This window comes from Crinia signifera, chromosome 11 (assembly GCF_055691185.1).
Source record: "Crinia signifera chromosome 11, ASM5569118v1, whole genome shotgun sequence".
NCBI classification, from domain to species: domain Eukaryota; kingdom Metazoa; phylum Chordata; class Amphibia; order Anura; family Myobatrachidae; genus Crinia; species Crinia signifera.
Genome location: NC_139227.1, coordinates 89,959,133 through 89,980,977, shown reverse-complemented (window position 1 = coordinate 89,980,977; position 21,845 = coordinate 89,959,133). Strand labels below are relative to the sequence as shown.

General features: G+C 44.5%; 1 protein-coding gene across 9 annotated transcripts in view; it reads left to right on the top strand.

Moving 5' to 3' along the window:
* SYT7 (synaptotagmin 7) overlaps nucleotides 1–21,845 on the top strand; it is a 304,815-nt gene that overhangs the window by 265,614 nt on the left and 17,356 nt on the right. For all 9 annotated transcript variants that reach the window (XM_083165693.1, XM_083165692.1, XM_083165697.1 and 6 more), the window contains 2 exons: nucleotides 14,741–15,011; nucleotides 20,788–20,957. In XM_083165693.1, coding sequence (XP_083021819.1) covers nucleotides 14,741–15,011; nucleotides 20,788–20,957 — 441 coding nt within the window. The remainder of the gene's footprint in view (nucleotides 1–14,740; nucleotides 15,012–20,787; nucleotides 20,958–21,845) is intronic.

Sequence of the window (21,845 nt, the reverse complement as noted above, 5' to 3'; positions counted from 1 at the left end):
TTCTACATTACATCGGGGCAGAAGATTTTTATAGGTCATTGGAACTCTGGGTATAAAAGTTGGATCCTGTCACCATTGCTGACATCTCAGATCTGCTGCATGCGTAACCATCAGACTTTTGAATAGCCCCATGATTGCTCAAGATGTCTGTCACAACTTAGCCGCCGGGGTCAGTAAAAACAGCGCACAAAGATGCCGTCACTGGTTGCAATACGCCCACAAAACAGGTGTTACCCGTGTTTTTGTAGCAGCCCCTCCCAACCCCATCTGTCAATCAGACTGCATCTAAATACTACTTGCATCCACCCTCACTAAGACATTGCAGAACATGGTGCAACTGCAAAAATAGCCAGAATTGCAACCATTTCTGAACAGGCCCGTTGTACATAGAGTGAAATGTATTTATTTTCTTGTCAGTATGGCCTCATCTCAGTTTCTACTCACGTCTGGCCGTGATTGGAATTTCTGTAATATATCCAGCAAAAAAATGACAGTTTTGCATGTTGGCAAAACCCTGTTGCACTGTTGAGACAGATTGAGTTGGCACACAAGGTGCATCCTAGCTTAGCGTAGAATCACAAAGCTAAAATAAAGCCGCCCAGCATTTTTGTGCTACATACAAAGCAGGCTGAGTATTCCCTGCACCACTTGAATCGCAACATGGTCCAGCTCACAATTTGTGCCTTTTAGATAGTTTCTTTATAATTCTATGCAAGGTACATCATATATATCTATATAAACTATTTTCCTGCGAACGCCTGCCTGCTATATATGCACACCTCCCAACTGTGCCCGAAAATACGGAATGTGGAGATTGTTGATTCTGCAAAGGGCTTTTTAACCGTAACCCATACTGCTAAAACAACCCTGACACCCCATCCCTAATACTACCATAACCTCTAAACCTAAAATCGTGACAGGTAGACTGGATGTACCATACGGTTTAAGTTGCCGACAGATTCTATGTTTCTATATACTGGAATAATCAATGTGTTTTTCTCCCAGCACTTTCATTTTCACATTTCCTGTCACTGGGGCATTTATTATGTAGGCTAAAAAAAGATCTATCAGGCTAAAAACAAACACATTTAAAGGTAGAATATTACAGTATGTCTCGTTGGTTGGCTCCCTTGTGATTAAGGAACAGTGTCTTATTTTTGGCCATTGAGAGCAGCTGATAACGGTTGTCCTACTTAGGACTCCGCTACACCAGCAGTTTGTCATCTGCTGTTAAATCTTGCTAACAGGTCGCTCGTAACAAAGCATACAGTATGCAGCCGTAAGGAATTAGCTTGACTTGCAATGTTCATGTGCAATGTAATTCGGGACACATTAATTACACAGGTTCTGTGGCTGGCTTTCACCTGGTTTTAAACTGCCACACTTCAAGACTCCATTTCACCTGGTTTTAAACTGCCACAGAACCTGTGTAATTAATGTGTGTCCTGGATTAAAGGGATGAGTTGGTAACCCTACCTTTAGAGATAAATCCAGGGTTGCCGACTTTATAATTCTCCTCTCCGGGAGAAGCCCGGAGAGGAGAGTTCCAGCAGCCGCTCAGGGGGCGGGGGCTTAAGTTTGATGACAAACTGCCGAATTCACGGATCTCCGTGGAGGGGGCGGGGCTAAAATGACGCGATTGTGTCATTTTAGCTCCGCTCCCTCCTCTGAGACCCGAGGATTGCGACATTTTAATGCCGCGATCCGGGGCGCAGGGGGGGTCCCCCCTGAATCCGGAAGGGTTGCCCACCCTTCCGGGGGGGGCCAGGAGGGGGGCCCGATTTTCGGGAGACTCCCGGCCATTCCGGGAGAGTCGGCAACCCTGGATAAATCCCAATCCATCTTTTTCCCTTAGTGCTCCAAATAATTCTGCTGAGTCTAATGTATTGGTTTTGTTTTGGTGATTGCTGGATGTAATATACTAGGTATTGCTGGATGTAATATTCTGGGCAATTATTATTATTATTAGCAGTTTCTTATATAGCGCACACATATTACGCAGCGCTTTACAGAGAATATTTGAACATTCACATCAGTCCCTGCCCCAGTGGAGCTTACAATCTATATTCCCTACCACAGGTACACGCACACAGATATTCTAGGGTTAATTTTGTAAGGAGCCAATTAGCCTACCAGTATATTTTTGGATTGTTGGAGGAAACTGGAGTACCTGGAGGAAACCCACGCAAGTACAGGGAGAATATACAAACTCCACACAGTTAGGGCCATGGAGGAAATTGAACCCATGACCTCAGTGATGTGAGGCAGTATGTCTGGGTGTGTAATATACTGGGCAATGCTGGGTGTGTAATATACTGGGCAATGCTGGGTGTGTGATATACTGGGCAATGCTGGGTGTAATATACTAGGTATTGCTGGATATAATATTCTGGACAATGCTGGATGCAATATACTAGGTACTGCTGGATGTAATATTCTGGGCAATGCTGGGTGTGTAATATTCTGGACAATGCTGGATGTAATATACTAGGTACTGCTGGATGTAATATATTGGGCAGTGCTGGGTGTGTAATATACTGGGCAATGCTGGATGTAATTTACTAGGTACTGCTGGATGTAATATTCTGGGCAATGCTGGATTATTGCTGGGCAGTGCTGGATGTAATATGCTGGGAAATGCTGGTTGTTATATACTATGCATTGCTGGATATCATATGCTGGGCAGTACTCAGTGGCGGACTGGGCCATGGGGCAGGGTGCCATGTGCCCTCCAGGCCGCTTTATTGATTGGTGCTGCGGGCCGCCTCAAAAAATAAAAGGGGCCCTGGTGGTCCAGTGTATTGTCCTGATCAGGGACGGTGGTGCGCTATCCACTCAGCAGAGGATGTAGCGCAGTGAGGCGCCGGCAGGAGAGGCGCTCTCTCTGCTCTACATCCCAGCTGCTGTCCTGCATGACAGGCAGCGGCGCTGGCAGCATAAAGCTTCCTTTCCTGCTCCCAACACCATTTGACTATGTCAATGGTGGCTGCAGGGACTGGAAAGGGGGCAGAGCTACACGCAATGGATGGGCGGGGCTACATGGAATGGAGGGGCAGGACTAAATGGAATGAGGGGCGGAGCTACACGCAACGGATGGGAAGCGCTACATAGAATGGAGGGGCAGGGCTAAATGGAATGAGGGGCGGAGCTGCACAGGAGCAGGGATAATGAAAGATGAGCTGCCAGTCAGATTTTAAGGTAAATAAAGTGTGTGTGAGAGAGAGAGTAATACAACTACTGTCGGCAACTACTGGTGCAGGCGTTATGTATCGCTACTACAGTCATCAACTGGTGCGGGCATTACACAGTGCTGCTACTGTCTGCAACGGGTGCGGGCATTACGAAGCGCTACTACTGTCGGCAACTGGTGTGGGCGTAATTAGTGCTACTACTTTCGGCAACTGGTCTGAGCGTTACGCAGCGCTACTACTGTTGGCAACTGATGAGAGTGTTACGCAGCACTACTACTGTCAGCAACTGGTGTGGGTATAACGCAGCGCTACTACTGTCGGCTTCTGGTGCGGGCATTACGAAGCGCTACTACTGTCGGCAACTGGTGTGGGCGTAATTAGTGCTACTACTGTCGGCAACTGGTCTGAGCGTTACGCAGCGCTACTACTGTTGGCAACTGATGAGGGTGTTACGCAGCACTACTACTGTCAGCAACTGGTGTGGGTATTACGCAGCGCTACTACTGTCGGCAACTGGTGAGGGTGTTACGCAGCGCTACTACTGCCGGCTTCTGGTGCGGGCGTTGCGCAGCGCTACTACTGTCAGCAACTGATGCGGATATTACGAAGCACTACTACTGTCGGAAACTGGTGTGGGCATTACGCAGTGCTACTACTGTCAGCAACTGGTGTGGATGTACTGTAGGCAACTGGTGTGGGCGTTACCTAGTGCTACTACTGTCGGCAACTGGTCTGAGCGTTACGCAGCGCTACTACTGTCAGCAACTGGTGTGGGTATTACGCAGCGCTACTACTGTCGGCAACTGGTGAGGGTGTTACGCAGCACTACTACTGTCGGAAACTGGTGAGGGTGTTACACAGCGCTACTACTGTCGGCAACTGGTGTGGGCGTTACGCAGTGCTACTACTAATATGCTTGACAATGCTGGGTATAATATACTAGGTAATGCTCGATGTAATATACTGGGTGTAATATGCTGAGCATTAATGGGAATAAAATATCAGTTACTGCTGATGCTTTGCTGGATGTAATGTGTTGGGTATAATATACTAGGTACTGGTGGATGTAATGTGTTGGGTATAATATACTAGGTACTGCTGGATGTAATATGATGGGTATAATATACTAGGTACTGCTGGATGTAATATGCTGGGTATAATATACTAGGTACTGCTGGATGTAATGTGTTGGGTATAATATACTAGGTACTGCTGGATATAATGTGTTGGGTATAATATACTAGGTACTGCTGGATGTAATGTGTTGGGTATAATATACTAGGTACTGCTGGATGTAATATGATGGGTATAATATACTAGGTACTGCTGGATGTAATATGATGGGTATAATATACTAGGTACAGTACTGCTGGATGTAATCTGTTGGGTATAATATACTAGGTACTGCTGGATGTAATATGATGGGTATAATATACTAGGTACTGCTGGATGTAATATGATGGGTATAATATACTAGGTACAGTACTGCTGGATGTAATATGTTGGGTATAATATACTAGGTACTGCTGGATGTAATGTGTTGGGTATAATATACTAGGTGCTGCTGGATGTAATAGGATGGGTATAATATATTAGGTACTGCTGGATGTAATATGATGGGTATAATATACTAGGTACTGCTGGATGTAATATGATGGGTATAATATACTAGGTACTGATGGATGTAATATGATGGGTATAATATACTAGGTACTGCTGGAAGTAATGTGTTGGGTATAATATACTAGGTACTGCTGTAAGTAATGTGTTGGGTATAATATACTAGGTACTGCTGGAAGTAATGTGTTGGGTATAATATACTAGGTACTGCTGGATGTAATGTGTTGGGTATAATATACTAGGTACTGCTGGATGTAATGTGTTGGGTATAATATACTAGGTACTGCTGGATGTAATGTGTTGGGTATAATATACTAGGTACTGCTGGATGTAATGTGTTGGGTATAATATACTAGGTACTGCTGGATGTAATATGATGGGTATAATATACTAGGTACTGCTGGATGTAATATGATGGGTATAATATACTAGGTACTGCTGGATGTAATATGATGGGTATAATATACTAGGTACTGCTGGATGTAATATGATGGGTATAATATACTAGGTACTGCTGGATGTAATTTGATGGGTATAATATACTAGGTACTGCTGGATGTAATATGATGGGTATAATATACTAGGTACTGCTGGATGTAATTTGATGGGTATAATATACTAGGTACTGCTGGATGTAATATGATGGGTATAATATACTAGGTACTGCTGGATGTAATGTGTTGGGTATAATATACTAGGTACTGCTGGATGTAATGTGTTGGGTATAATATACTAGGTACTGCTGGATGTAATGTGTTGGGTATAATATACTAGGTACTGCTGGATGTAATATGATGGGTATAATATACTAGGTACTGCTGGATGTAATATGATGGGTATAATATACTAGGTACTGCTGGATGTAATATGATGGGTATAATATACTAGGTACTGCTGGATGTAATATGATGGGTATAATATACTAGGTACTGCTGGAAGTAATGTGTTGGGTATAATATACTAGGTACTGCTGGATGTAATGTGTTGGGTATAATATACTAGGTACTGCTGGATGTAATGTGTTGGGTATAATATACTAGGTACTGCTGGATGTAATGTGTTGGGTATAATATACTAGGTACTGCTGGATGTAATGTGTTGGGTATAATATACTAGGTACTGCTGGATGTAATGTGTTGGGTATAATATACTAGGTACTGCAGGATGTAATGTGTTGGGTATAATATACTAGGTACTGCTGGAAGTAATGTGTTGGGTATAATATACTAGGTACTGCTGGATGTAATATGATGGGTATAATATACTAGGTACTGCTGGATGTAATTTGATGGGTATAATATACTAGGTACTGCTGGATGTAATATGATGGGTATAATATACTAGGTACTGCTGGATGTAATGTGTTGGGTATAATATACTAGGTACTGCTGGATGTAATGTGTTGGGTATAATATACTAGGTACTGCTGGATGTAATGTGTTGGGTATAATATACTAGGTACTGCTGGATGTAATGTGTTGGGTATAATATACTAGGTACTGCTGGATGTAATATGATGGGTATAATATACTAGGTACTGCTGGATGTAATATGATGGGTATAATATACTAGGTACTGCTGGATGTAATATGATGGGTATAATATACTAGGTACTGCTGGATGTAATATGATGGGTATACTAGGTACTGCTGGAAGTAATGTGTTGGGTATAATATACTAGGTACTGCTGGATGTAATGTGTTAGGTATAATATACTAGGTACTGCTGGATGTAATGTGTTGGGTATAATATACTAGGTACTGCTGGATGTAATGTGTTGGGTATAATATACTAGGTACTGCAGGATGTTATGTGTTGGGTATAATATACTAGGTACTGCTGGAAGTAATGTGTTGGGTATAATATACTAGGTACTGCTGGAAGTAATGTGTTGGGTATAATATACTAAGTACTGCTGGATGTAATGTGTTGGGTATAATATACTAGGTACTGCAGGATGTAATGTGTTGGGTATAATATACTAGGTACTGCTGGATGTAATGTGTTGGGTATAATATACTAGGTACTGCTGGATGTAATGTGATGGGTATAATATACTAGGTACTGCTGGATGTAATGTGTTGGGTATAATATACTAGGTACTGCTGGATGTAATGTGATGGTATAATATACTAGGTACTGCTGGATGTAATGTGTTGGGTATAATATACTAGGTACTGCTGGATGTAATGTGTTGGGTATAATATACTAGATACTGCTGGATGTAATGTGTTGGGTATAATATACTAGGTACTGCTGGATGTAATATGATGGGTATAATATACTAGGTACTGCTGGATGTAATATGATGGGTATAATATACTAGGTACTGCTGGATGTAATATGATGGGTATAATATACTAGGTACTTCTAGATGTAATATGATGGGTATAATATACTAGGTACTGCTGGATGTAATATGATGGGTATAATATACTAGGTACTGCTGGATGTAATATGATGGGTATAATATACTAGGTACTGCTGGATGTAATGTGTTGGGTATAATATACTAGGTACTGCTGGATGTAATGTGTTGGGTATAATATACTAGGTACTGCTGGATGTAATGTGTTGGGTATAATATACTAGGTACTGCTGGAAGTAATGTGTTGGGTATAATATACTAGGTACTGCTGGATGTAATGTGTTGGGTAAAATATACTAGGTACTGCTGGATGTAATGTGTTGGGTATAATATACTAGGTACTGCTGGATGTAATGTGTTGGGTATAATATACTAGGCACTGCTAGATGTAATATGATGGGTATAATATACTAGGTACTGCTGGATGTAATGTGTTGGGTATAATATACTAGGTACTGCTGGAAGTAATGTTTTGGGTATAATATACTAGGTACTAGTGGATGTAATATGATGGGTATAATATACTAGGTACTGCTGTATGTAATATGATGGGTATAAAATACTAGGTACTGCTGGATGTAATATGATGGGTATAATATACTAGGTACTACTGGATGTAATGTGTTGGGTATAATATACTAGGTACTGCTGGATGTAATGTGTTGGGTATAATATACTAGGTACTAGTGGATGTAACATGATGGGTATAATATACTAGGTACTGCTGGATGTAATATGATGGGTATAAAATACTAGGTACTGCTGGATGTAATATGATGGGTATAATATACTAGGTACTACTGGATGTAATGTGTTGGGTATAATATACTAGGTACTGCTGGATGTAATGTGTTGGGTATAATATACTAGGTACTGCTGGATGTAATGTGTTGGGTATAATATACTAGGTACTAGTGGATGTAATATGATGGGTATAATATACTAGGTACTGCTGGATGTAATGTGTTGGGTATAATATACTAGGTACTGCTGGATGTAATGTGTTGGGTATAATATACTAGGTACTGCTGGATGTAATGTGTTGGGTATAATATACTAGGTACTGCTGGATGTAATGTGTTGGGTATAATATACTAGGTACTGCTGGATGTAATGTGTTGGGTAAAATATACTAGGTACTGCTGGATGTAATGTGTTGGGTATAATATACTAGGTACTGCTGGATGTAATGTGTTGGGTATAATATACTAGGCACTGCTAGATGTAATATGATGGGTATAATATACTAGGTACTGCTGGATGTAATGTGTTGGGTATAATATACTAGGTACTGCTGGAAGTAATGTGTTGGGTATAATATACTAGGTACTAGTGGATGTAATATGATGGGTATAATATACTAGGTACTGCTGGATGTAATATGATGGGTATAAAATACTAGGTACTGCTGGATGTAATATGATGGGTATAATATACTAGGTACTACTGGATGTAATGTGTTGGGTATAATATACTAGGTACTGCTGGATGTAATGTGTTGGGTATAATATACTAGGTACTAGTGGATGTAACATGATGGGTATAATATACTAGGTACTGCTGGATGTAATATGATGGGTATAAAATACTAGGTACTGCTGGATGTAATATGATGGGTATAATATACTAGGTACTACTGGATGTAATGTGTTGGGTATAATATACTAGGTACTGCTGGATGTAATGTGTTGGGTATAATATACTAGGTACTGCTGGATGTAATGTGTTGGGTATAATATACTAGGTACTAGTGGATGTAATATGATGGGTATAATATACTAGGTACTGCTGGATGTAATGTGTTGGGTATAATATACTAGGTACTGCTGAATGTAATGTGTTGGGTATAATATACTAGGTTCTGCTGGATGTAATGTGTTGGGTATAATATACTAGGTACTGCTGGATGTAATGTGTTGGGTATAATATACTAGGTACTGCTGGATGTAATGTGTTGGGTAAAATATACTAGGTACTGCTGGATGTAATGTGTTGGGTATAATATACTAGGTACTGCTGGATGTAATGTGTTGGGTATAATATACTAGGCACTGCTAGATGTAATATGATGGGTATAATATACTAGGTACTGCTGGATGTAATGTGTTGGGTATAATATACTAGGTACTGCTGGAAGTAATGTGTTGGGTATAATATACTAGGTACTAGTGGATGTAATATGATGGGTATAATATACTAGGTACTGCTGTATGTAATATGATGGGTATAAAATACTAGGTACTGCTGGATGTAATATGATGGGTATAATATACTAGGTACTACTGGATGTAATGTGTTGGGTATAATATACTAGGTACTGCTGGATGTAATGTGTTGGGTATTATATACTAGGTACTAGTGGATGTAACATGATGGGTATAATATACTAGGTACTGCTGGATGTAATATGATGGGTATAAAATACTAGGTACAGCTGGATGTAATATGATGGGTATAATATACTAGGTACTACTGGATGTAATGTGTTGGGTATAATATACTAGGTACTAGTGGATGTAATATGATGGGTATAATATACTAGGTACTGCTGGATGTAATGTGTTGGGTATAATATACTAGGTACTACTGGATGTAATGTGTTGGGTATAATATACTAGGTACTGCTGGATGTAATATGATGGGTATAATATACTAGGTACTGCTGGATGTAATGTGTTGGGTATAATATACTAGGTACTGCTGGATGTAATGTGTTGGGTATAATATACTAGGTACTGCTGTATGTAATATGATGGGTATAATATACTAGGTACTACTGGATGTAATGTGTTGGGTATAATATACTAGGTACTGCTGGATGTAATATGATGGGTATAATATACTAGGTACTGCTGGATGTAATGTGTTGGGTATAATATACTAGGTACTGCTGGATGTAATGTGTTGGGTATAATATACTAGGTACTGCTGGATGTAATGTGTTGGGTATAATATACTAGGTACTGCTGGATGTAATGTGTTGGGTATAATATACTAGGTACTGCTGGATGTAATGTGTTGGGTATAATATACTAGGTACTGCTGGATGTAATGTGTTGGGTATAATATACTAGGTACTGCTGGATGTAATGTGTTGGGTATAATATACTAGGTACTGCTGGATGTAATGTGTTGGGTATAAGTGACTTGTTAGGTTTTCTCTGGATTCAGGACCTTATTCTGGTTGTCTCCCAAGGCAGTGAAACCTATTTGGAGGCGGGGACAAATCAATCGATGGCCAACGACCATCAAATGATTTCTTCAGTGCTGACAGATCAGAGACACCTCTATGGTGTCTCCGATCTGCGGGCGCCTGTGCGAGGACAGGGCGGGCAGCTGACATCCGCTGACACGTAAAGTGTTTGTGTGCATGTCTGAGTGTGCGTGTATGTATGTATACTGGTGTAATTCTTCTAGGTAAAACTTCAACCTACTGCCCCCCCCCATACCCCACACTGCCACCAATACCCATTTTCCAGAGCCTCAAGTGCAAGTGTGGAGCTGGTGTCTTAGAAGATCCACAGCCACCACCTGCATTTAGGGGGTTATTCAGATTCCGATTGTTTGTGACTGCACATAGGTTTTTTATGCGCATGTGCAGCCGCTCGCACACAAAGGTTTGGGCAGGGGGTGTGTAGGGGGATGGGGCAGGCCAATTTGCATATGGGAACGCCCACCCGTTTCATGGGTGCGGGGGGGCGGGCAGCTGACGTCAGTGGATATCAGCTGCCTTGCACGTCCTGTGCAAGGCAGCTGATATCCACTGACGTCAGCTGCCTGCCCGCAGGTCTGAGACACGATAGAGGTGTCTCATGAACTGTGAACGCTGAAGAAATCAATGATTTGTCCCCCGCACCCAAGGCTGCGAATGGATGATTATGCAAATCACCCATTCGAATGACGCCCCCCCCCCTGTCACTCGCTGCTCACCGCGGATCGCTATGAAGATGGTGATAGACAGCCGCCAGAGCTGCAGAGCTAGCGGCTGTCTAGTGGAACTTCTATCTGCAGCCCCAGGCTCCATGGCGGAACGGCGGGCAGGAGAAGAGCAGGCGGGAGGCCTGGAAGGCAGCAGATGCACTGTGCAGGTCCTCTGGCTTCTTAGATGGACAAAACCATGTGCAGTGCAGGTGGGGCAGATGTTACTTGTGCAGAGAGAGTTAGATTTTGGTGGGGTTTTACTTCAAAGTGATATCTATATTGCAGTGTAAAAATAAAGCAGCCAGTATTTCCCCTGCACATAAACAAAATAACTCACCCAAATCTAATTCTCTCTGCACATTTTACATCTGCCCCCCCCCCTGCAGTGCACATGGTTCTGCCCATCAAAGAAGGAATTTGTCAGAAAGAGTGAACCAAAATAACCCCCTATATGCCTGACCCCTTATCCCTCTCTCTCTACCTTAGCCCCATCTCTCTCTGCCTGACACCCCTCTCTCTACATTACCCCCTCTCTCTCTCTTCCTGACACCCCTCTCTCACCCTTCTCCCACTGTCTGACAGCACTCTCTCACCCCCTCTCTATATGTCTGACCCATCATCCCTCTCTCTCTGCCTGACACCCTTCTCTCTACTTTACCCCCCTTTCTCTCTCTGCCTGAACCCCCTCTCTCACCACTCTCTGCCTGGTAACCCTCTCTCTCCCTGAACCATACTTGCCTACTCTCCTGCATTCTGCAGGAGACTCCCTGAAATAGCAGCAATCTCCCTCTCTCCCTCATTAGTCTAGCAATCTCCCTCATTTCACCTAGCCCACATTAGACTGTTACATTTTTGGGGTTAAAAAGGAATTAGACAGATATTTTACATTGAATCATCAGCGCCATTTCCCAGTATCTCTTACTAACTGCTTTGGGGCTCATCTACATTTGGATATAAGTCATTTTACTAGATTCCTCTCAGATGTAGCAGTACACAACCACTCTTCTAGGTGCCACGTTCACAATCTCTTTTCACAATCTCTCCTTATATGGAACTAGACACTCCCTTTGGGTGGAGCCTGACATGCCCCCGCAATGGGGTGCTGTGCAAAATTCTCCTGCTAACTATAATCTCCCTGAAATTTGTTTTCAAAAGTAGGCAAGTATGCCCTGAACTCCATCTCACCTTTCTCTTTTCCTGACACCCCCTCTCTCTGCCTGACTCTCTCCTTTCTCTATCTCCCCTCTCTCTCGTGTTCTCTCTTTGTCTGAACCCCTCATACCCTCTGTCTGACTCCCCTATCTGCCTGACTCCCCTCTCTCTGCCTGACTCCCCCTCTCTGCCTGACTCCCCCTCTCTGCCTGACCCCTCCCTCTCTCTCTGCCTAACCCCCGTCTTACCCCTCTCTCTCCCTCTGGCTGACCCCCTCTCACTATCTCTCTCTGATTGACCCCGCTGTCTTTAAGTCATCCCTTTCTTTGCCTGACCCCCCACATCTCTCTACCAAGCCCCCCTCTCACCCCTCTCTCTACATGACCCCCCTCTCCATCTCTCTCTGTCATTCTCTTGTTTCACTCTATCTCCATGATTTTCTATCTATCATCCCCCCCCCCATCTCTTTCTCCCTCTCTATAGCTATCTATCTATGGGGGGCACCAGCTTTTATCTTGCCTCCGGGCTACATGGATAAACTTACGCCACTGCGTGGTTATGCTTGTCCTAGAGTTTCTTTCAGTGAGTGCAACCAATTAGTATTCCCCACCAAATGCTGTCTGTGTAAGCACTGGCCCATGCCATTAGCACAGCTGTATAGTGCAGGAGCAGTGCTAGCTTTGTACTGATTAGCCCTCGCACACCTACTGTACATCCAATAAATATTACATGGGACGTGCTGGGGAATATGGGGAAATGTGAAAGTATCAGTCTGTCAGTGTGTTTGGGGTTGTATTCATACAATATTCTGACCACAAGGACCTTATTCTGATTGACACGCAAGGCTGCGAATTTCACAGCCTTGTGAGTCCATCAGACGCCACCCCCTCCCTCACTCGCACGACCCCCCCGCATGGCTGCGAATGAATGATTTATATAATCATTTATTCGCAGACGGGGATAAATCATTCGATGGTCGCCGAACATCGAATAATTTTTCCAGCGCTCGCAGTTCAGAGACACCTATATAGTGACTCTAAACTGCGGGTAGCCTGTGCGAGGACAGGGGGGGGCAGCTGACATCCGGTTATGTCACCTGCCAGCCCCCCACATGTCCGTCACGGCCTCATTAGCCTGAGAACGCCCATGAAATGCCGGGCATTCCCATATGCTAAAGGGGCTGCCCAGGGCTCCCTGCCATTCTCCGCCCCCCCCACTCGCCATTTAGCGTGCGTGCACCCGGCGAACCAAATGTGTCTGTACATGCGCAGAAACATGCCTGCGCATACACAGATCCAAAACTGTGCATGCGCCTGTGTCACAAATCGTGTGCGCGACGCTGGCCAGCGATGAAATCTTGCCACTGACATCGATATCCGTTCGTAAGGCGATGGACAGGAAGTAGTCATAGGGGGGTGGTAACCAGCCGCTTAGTGGGAGTGCTAAGAGAAATGTAGGCGTGCCTAGGAAAACTCTGGGAGTGTCCAGGAAAATGCTAGACGTGCCTAAGCGTTTTAGGGGATGGTGTGTAACATCAGCTCCATGCCGGATAGAGGGTGAGCGGCTTATGACAGGATTAGGACATAGTCACATGGTTGCGAATCTATTTGCAACTGTACACATATATTTGGACAGTGGCCACATTTATTTGCTAGGCGGGACTTCACTCTGGCGGAACGCCGGCCGCTGCAAATTGGCGTCACTGCAACCAGGTCTGAATTACCCCTATCATTAGAAGAGGCATGATTGGTGCTGTGGAGATACTACGGTTTGGTCATTCCTGTATCTCACCCATGTTAGATTACCCATAGCTCATACTGTAGTTCTCTATTGCTAGCTGCCGCAGTCATGAACACAACAGTCTGACAGTATGCCAGGGAAACAAATCAAACGGCTTCTCAGCGCTTCGCTCATCTCCACCTGTTGTTTTTTATTTGTCAATTAGTATGCACAAACTGATAATCATATGATGTACCAAATATTTGTATTCAATTGCGCTGCCATCTGGTGGAAATAAAGGGCATAGTAGTACATCTGCCTCCTTCATTTATGCAGTAAAGTTTGAATAGATGCAAAGCTTTCACGTCCTCACCATTCACTAGATGAATATGGCTGGCTAAGTGGGGGGGGGGGGGGGGGAGCAGATGTAACATGTGCAGAGAGAATTAGATTTGGGGTTTTACTTCAAAGTGAGATCTGTATTGCAGTGTAAAAATAAAGCAGTCAGTATTTTCCCTGCACAGAAACAAAATTACTCACCCAAATCTAATTCTCTCTGCACAAGTTACATCTGCCCCACCTGCAGGGCACATGGTTTTGTCCTTTGCGAGTGACCCAGAATAAGGGCCAAAGTGTATAGGAGTTTGATCTAAAGGGATGGGACCATGTGCTGCAGTTATTAGCCAATCTGCTGTAACACAACCAAACTGACCATACACATATTTTATGACTATGGTATATTTACTTACATAGTCTTTATGTCTTTTAGCTGTCTCCTGGGTCAGATGATGAAGACGGCCATGACAGCACAGGGCGGGAAACACTTGGCCGTATTCAGTTCAGCGTTGGCTACAACTTCCAGGAATCTACTCTCACAGTTAAGATCATGAAGGCCCAGGATTTGCCAGCCAAGGACTTCAGTGGAACCAGTGATCCATTTGTGAAGATTTATCTGCTGCCGGACAAAAAGCACAAACTAGAGACCAAGGTGAAGAGAAAAAACCTCAACCCTCACTGGAATGAGACCTTCCTCTTTGAAGGTGAGACACTGGTGGTGGAAGGGAGCAGAGCTTTTGTGCTTATTTTTCTCCAGCTTATTCTCAAGTCTATGGGCCACCAAAGGTCAGATATAGTACAAATTCATTAATACCAGTATCCTGCACTACGGCTCCGGGACATCTGCAAAGTATCAATTGTCATTACTTTGCGGCATGTGTCGCAGATGCAACGAAACATGAATCAGACCCCCATGCAGATCAGGATTGGACATAACACCCAGACTCCCGTACATGCCAAAGCTGGACAAAACGACTACGTACCTATCCACATTCTCCTCTAGCCCTTATTATGGAAATCCCAAGTCATTTTAGATGATCTGAGGACAGAAATGTGTATAGAAGGGCCGGTTTTACGCATATGCTGGGTACGTAGCTGGGTAAGGGGCCGTATAGCTGGGTCAGCTGCACCAGTGACATGCATAAAACCGGGAGACTTGCAGAGCAGGCAGTGCCGATGTTGGGGCCACCACGTCCTGTCCGACACTACATCCTGCACCGCAACACACTACAGAACTGTGAAGAAACTTAAAATAATCGACCACTCCCAGCAGCCCATGCTTCTAAACAACAAGGGATGCTGGGAGTGGTCATTTATTTTGCAATTCTTCACAGTCATTTAGTGCGACTATGGACAGTGATGATCGGTATTACCGCTGCAGGGAAAGCCGCTCAGTGCATACACACTGAGAGGCTTTCCCCCTGCCCGGCGCCGACGGAGGAGGGAGGACAGCTTTGCATAGCGCAGAGCTATGCAAAGCCATCCTCTACGCTGCTCATCTGGTATTACCAGCAGATGAACGGCTTTCCCGTCAATGTTGCGGGAGCACGCAGCAGAGCTCACCACTCGTCGCCGGTCCATACACACTGGGCAGCTTTCAGCTGAAAGCCGCTGAAACAGGCTGTTTTGAGCGGCTTTCAGCTCAAAGTCACCCAGTGTGTATGGGCCTTAATAGGTTGACGATATCTTATCCAAATGCTTGGGACCAGGAGCATTTTGGATAAGGGATTATTCTGGATTTCAGAATATTTTTATACTCACCTTTTTCACAGGCATTCCTCTGGCTCTTGCGGGCAGAGCGATCAGGCGGGCGGTGCTTGCTTGCGGACAGAACGTTCAGGTGGGTTGTGCATGCGGGCGGTTTTTATGAGCGGGCAGAAAAAAAGGGGGGGAGGGATCCAAAACCCACAGTTTTTGGAATATTTGGAATAAGAGATATACAAATAAGGGATACTCAACCTGTATTCCCAATAGATGTCTACATGGATATTGAATCTAGCAAATGTTGGGACAGCATGGAAACCAAAGCCAAAAAACATGTCGATCAAGTGTGTGTCAACCAATGCAGTTCGTCCAGTGGTTCCCAAACTGTGTGCCGTGGCTCCCTGGGGTGCCTCAGGACACTTGCAGGGGTGCCACGGTTGGTGGTCCAGGACCAATTCAAAATATTTATGGTCAATTATTTATGGACAAAACCAGTGCTGGTGGCTGCCAATCATAAAATATGTGTACAAATAGAAGCAAATCCTGTCCCTCACCACATAACTGAACCGAAGGATCACATATAAACACAATCTATTTCATTTCATACATTAAATTCATTATTTATATTTTTTCTACATTTTTGTTTTTGGCCTATGGGGGCTGCGAAAAAAATTCTGATACTCTAGGGTGCCGTGACCCAAATAAGATTGGGAACCACTGAGTTAGTCATTATATTACTGTATGCTGTATGTTGCCAACTGAATTCATCGCACTCTCTGGGGGAGATGTATCAAACTGTGGATAAAGGACCTTATTCTGGTCTGTTCACAGCCAGCGTTCATTCGCGTTTGGCGTATGCGCAGGTGCATTTCTGCACATGCGCCGGGTGCGTGCAGCCATGGGTGTGGGGCGGCAGCAGAACGCTTGCTTTGCCCATGGTAATCAGGCCGTGACGTTGGTGCTAAGGGTGCACGCAAATCTAAGTGACCTGACAGTCACTTAGATATTATGCGTGCACGTTTCACAGCCTGTGGGTGAACACCCCCATCATTCCATGGTCGCCGACCATTCGAATTATGTGGGTGTTCACCCACAGACTGTGAATGGATGTTTGTGTTAAACATCCAATCGCAGGCCCTGCATGCGAACACATGCTGCAAGGGGGGGGGGAAGGGGTATACCACCATTCGCAGAGCTGGTTCTAGTTGACTCTCAAGAGTGCTCATTCGCATCTGAGCGAATCAACCAGAATAAACCCCAAAGTATTGAGCAATCAGCTTCAAGCTGGTTCTTTCCTGACGCAGTCGGTAACATGACACTGAGCTGAATGACTGATAATGTATCTCTCTCCACTGTACTGTACCTCTCTCCACTGTACTGTACCTCTCTGCAATGCTTGATAGATCTCTCCCAGTGTAAAACAATCTTCGGTAATGTTGTTAGTGACCTCAGTACCCAAAACAGGAAAGTGACACTTGTACTCCAAGGCAGGGGTCCTAACACATTATTGTGTATCATTTATCCCCTCCGGAGCTCTGTAAAGTACCAGATCTTCTCCTTTTAGAAGCTATTACCTACTATACATTATTAATGGTTCTGAGAGACAGCAACGAGCTACCTTCCCGCACTTACAGGATTTGCGCATTACTGTAAATGATCTCCGTTACGCTATGTACGGCTTCTCTTCTAAAGCATAGCTAAGGAGCGGTCTCAGGGATCAGATTTCTAGAAGAAAAACACTGGGAAAGTGTAAAAATACTCATTTATTTGGTGCAATAAGTGACACCATTTTTGATGAGTGTGATGCACAGTACAACTAGCTGCTTGTGGCTCACGCCTGATAGATACTTGTGCTTATATGACTCATGCACCATTATGGCTGTTACTTATGCTGCTGTTTATATACAATTATTAAAGTCATTTCCTAATCCCATGACCAGTATTGGGTTTTTAGCCTGCAAATTTCTTCTTCAGTGATGTCCAGGAGGGTTGGGATCATTTGGTCTACAGCATGATGGTCGACAGTCATTAGGTCGACATGGGGAAAGGTCGACATGGGGAAAGGTCGACATGGTTCTAGGTCGAAAGGTCATTAGTTCGACAGGTCATTAGTTCGACAAAGTCTATGTCGACAGACAAAAGTTTGACCTGTTTTTCGACCTGTATATCAACACAGTCGACATGGACATAGTTTCAAGTGCACCGCATCCCCTCGCATCGCTCGCTGCGCTATCTATGCGTCAGGCACAGGGCATGAAATACCGCCTGTCGGCACATGTTGGCTCAAAAAACAGTGAAAAAACCCATGTCGACCTTTTGACTGTCGACCTAGAAATTGTCGAACTAATGACCTGTCAAACTAACGACCTTTCGACCTAGAACCATGTCGACCTTTACCTATGTCGACCTTTTCACATGTCAACTAATGGTGTTGACCTAATGACTGTCGACCATCATGCTGTAGACCAAATAACCACATACCGTCCAGGACAGGTCTGCTAATTGGTTCATAAGTTACAGCAGTGGTTCTCAAACTGGCAGTCCTGACCCCAAAGTGGGTCCCGACCTTCTCAGCATGGGGTCACGACTCCATGTTGCTGACCATCAGGCTGATGACTTTTCTAATCTCAGTCAGTTATTCAAGGAGTCCGAAAAATCTGTTGAACTGTCTGTTATTTTGGACTCCTCCCATCATTTTGTGCCTCCACAATGCTGCCATGTATGTGCTGTCTGCTGACTACACATGTAAGGGGCGATTCTGGTTGACATACAGCGCTGCGAAGTTCACATCGCTGCGTGTCATTTTTAGCCCGCTCGCCGCTCGTACATGCCGCCACCCCCCTTTGCAGGGCAAATACCGCTACGAATGGATCATTTGCATAAACATCCATTCGCAGCCTATGAGGCAACACCCACATCATTCGATGGTCGCCAACCATCGAATGATGTGGTGCGCACACACAAATCTAAGACACTCTCAGGTGTCTTAGGCTTGCGTGTGTCCTGGAGGGGAACATGGCGGGCAGCTTACGGGCGAGATTCTCTATTACAGAAATGCGGTAAAAACCCCGTTATCGGGGTTTTTACCGCATTTCTGTATTCTCTAACCCCCCTCCGCAGTGTCACCGCTGCGGAGGGAATCGCCAGCAAAAGCTGGCGGTTCCCTGCAGAAGCCTATGGGCTTCTTACCGCAGCGGTGTGTGAGGGATCCGTCACGGATCCCTCCCAGCATGCCCTGCGGCCGACGCGTCAGTCTGCGCATGCGCAGACGGACTCCCGGGTCATAGACCCGGAAGTCCAGCAACGGCGCCGCATCGCAAGGGACAGCTCTTACCGCAAGAGCTGTCCCTTGCGTTAATGACCGCATATTTTAGAGAATATGCGGTCATTAGAAATGCGGTGGCCGGCGAAGAGGGCTGCGGATTTTAGAGAATCCCGCCCTACATCTGCCCCCTGCACCCGCGTTATCAATCCATTAGCATGAGAATGCCCATAAAACGCTGGCCATTCCCGTGGGTGCAACTACCTGAATTAACATGGGTGCGCATGGATCAGAATAAGGTCCTTTTTTTTTTTTTTTAAAGGCCCCCATACACTACTGTCACTTCTCCGAGGAGAGAAGTCACAGTTGATCCCCCTTGGTAGGTTCACATACAATATAGTATGCGGTCCTTTTGCATACGATATATCATATGAGTTCCCATTCCCTGCTGCCAGGAATATGTTCACATTCTCCGGCTGCCACCCAATTGGATACTAACCATGTGATTTGGCCACTTTTAGCCCAATTTCTCAGCTTGATCGGTCAGAATCGGATGAAAAGTGGCTAAATTGCACTAGTGAATGACCTGCCTTGGGCTCCCACTAATCTGCTAAAGAACCGAAGGATGTGGTCATTTCTGAAGCCGAAGACCCCCTGAAATCTCCTTGGCATGCCTGCGTTTTCACAAACATACCCAGAAAATGCTGTTTTACCCCCAAACATTGACTTCCTGGCAAACTACAACTGCTATGTGTACAAACATTAATCACAATGGGGGAGATTCTCTAAGAATCTCCGCCCCCCTTCGCCGCCCATCGCATTTATAATTATCGCATATGTTCTAACATATGCGATAATTAAGGCAAAGGACAGCTCTTGCGTTAAGAGCTGTCCTTTGCGGTGAGAGTCGCCGGGTCCCAGCAGGTCCCGGCGGCTCCCCCCTCCCTCACACACCCGGCGCTGCTGCTGCTGCGCCGGGCTCTCCTCCTCCCTGCACCCGGAAGAGGATCAGTGCAGGGAGGAGGTCACAGGTCCGGGCAGCACAGCTCTGTGCTGCCCGGACACAGGTGAGGGGGCGATGCAGGGCGGCTGGGGGTCGGCGCAGGGCGGCGGAGGGTTGCGGTAGAAGCCCATTGGCTTCTATGGGGCATCGCCAGATTTTTTTTTAGAGCATTCCAAAATGCGGTGAAAACCCCGATAACGGGGTTTTTACCGCATTTCTTGTTTAGAGAATCTCCCCCAATATGCGTACGCACCGGCACAGTTCCATCGTGAATTCTCTTATTACCGATCCATTCTGAATTAGGCCCTGTGACTGGTATTTTCTCCCAATCTTTCTGACTTCATTAGGAGGTAGGCGGTATTCCAATAGATTAGGTGAGTATGAAATAAGTAGCTTGTCACATGAAGATATTGTACATGCACTTGAGGGCCACACTATTATTCTATTTCTGGGGCCACATTTCGGTCTAGCTCTGGACATATTGTAATACTAAGTGACTCTTGTTTTGCAGGATTCCCATATGAGAAAGTGGTGCAGAGAGTCTTATATCTTCAAGTCTTGGATTATGATCGATTTAGCCGTAATGACCCGATCGGAGAGGTATCAATTCCACTTAACAAGACAGACCTGACGCAGATGCAGACGTTCTGGAAGGAGCTGAAACCGTGCAGCGATGGCAGTGTAAGGCGGCATCAATACGTAGAGTGCATATAAAAAGTCGCTGCATTTAAAACAATAAAGTTCAAGTTTTTTAAAGACAATTATTAATGATAAAAGTTAAATACAAAACGTATAATACCCAGATTGTAGAAGTGTGCCGATCCCTATTTATAATGGGTCTGTAGTCGTGTTTAGAGTAATCACATTCAAAATCACGCTCAGTGACATCACAGGTCCCCCCTGCTGAGCCTGCAGTCATAGATGGGGGGGGTTGTTATGAGCTGTATGTGTATATGTATTCTATTCAGCTGGGACAGGGGGCTAAAGGAATAATGATTACCTCCAAATATCAAAATATTTTTACCTTTAATCTGCTGGTCTCTGTCACACAACTGAATATTATGGTATTTCACCTTCCAAAAGTCTAAAGTAATGATAATTATTGGGTCTAAAACCTGGGAATTAATAAATATGACCCAACGGGCATCCAGGTCCAATGACTTGGCAGGTTGTTAATGTATCTTAACAATCAAGTGATCCTCTCCTGCCTAAAGCCCTAGGGGGGGGGGGGTATTTTGTGCGCATCCTGAAAAAGTGGGTGTGCACCCGCTACAAAACAAAAAAGAATGCCACATCCAGGACACATCCTAATTTTCATCACCCTTCCTAACCCATTCACCAGCTCATGGTTTGTGGAGCAATTGAATTGTGTATGTGGTATATGCACTGAGCACCTGGACGTAACACTCTGAATTTCATGTTCTCTCGCTCTGCAAACTTGAATAACCATAATTATTATAAACCAAAGCAGAGAGCATGGAGTGGAAGTGCTGAGGCTTATGTGCAGTAATAAGGGGCTTGGGATGGGGATGACGTAAATTAAAATTGTATTGAAATAAGTCAGCTTTC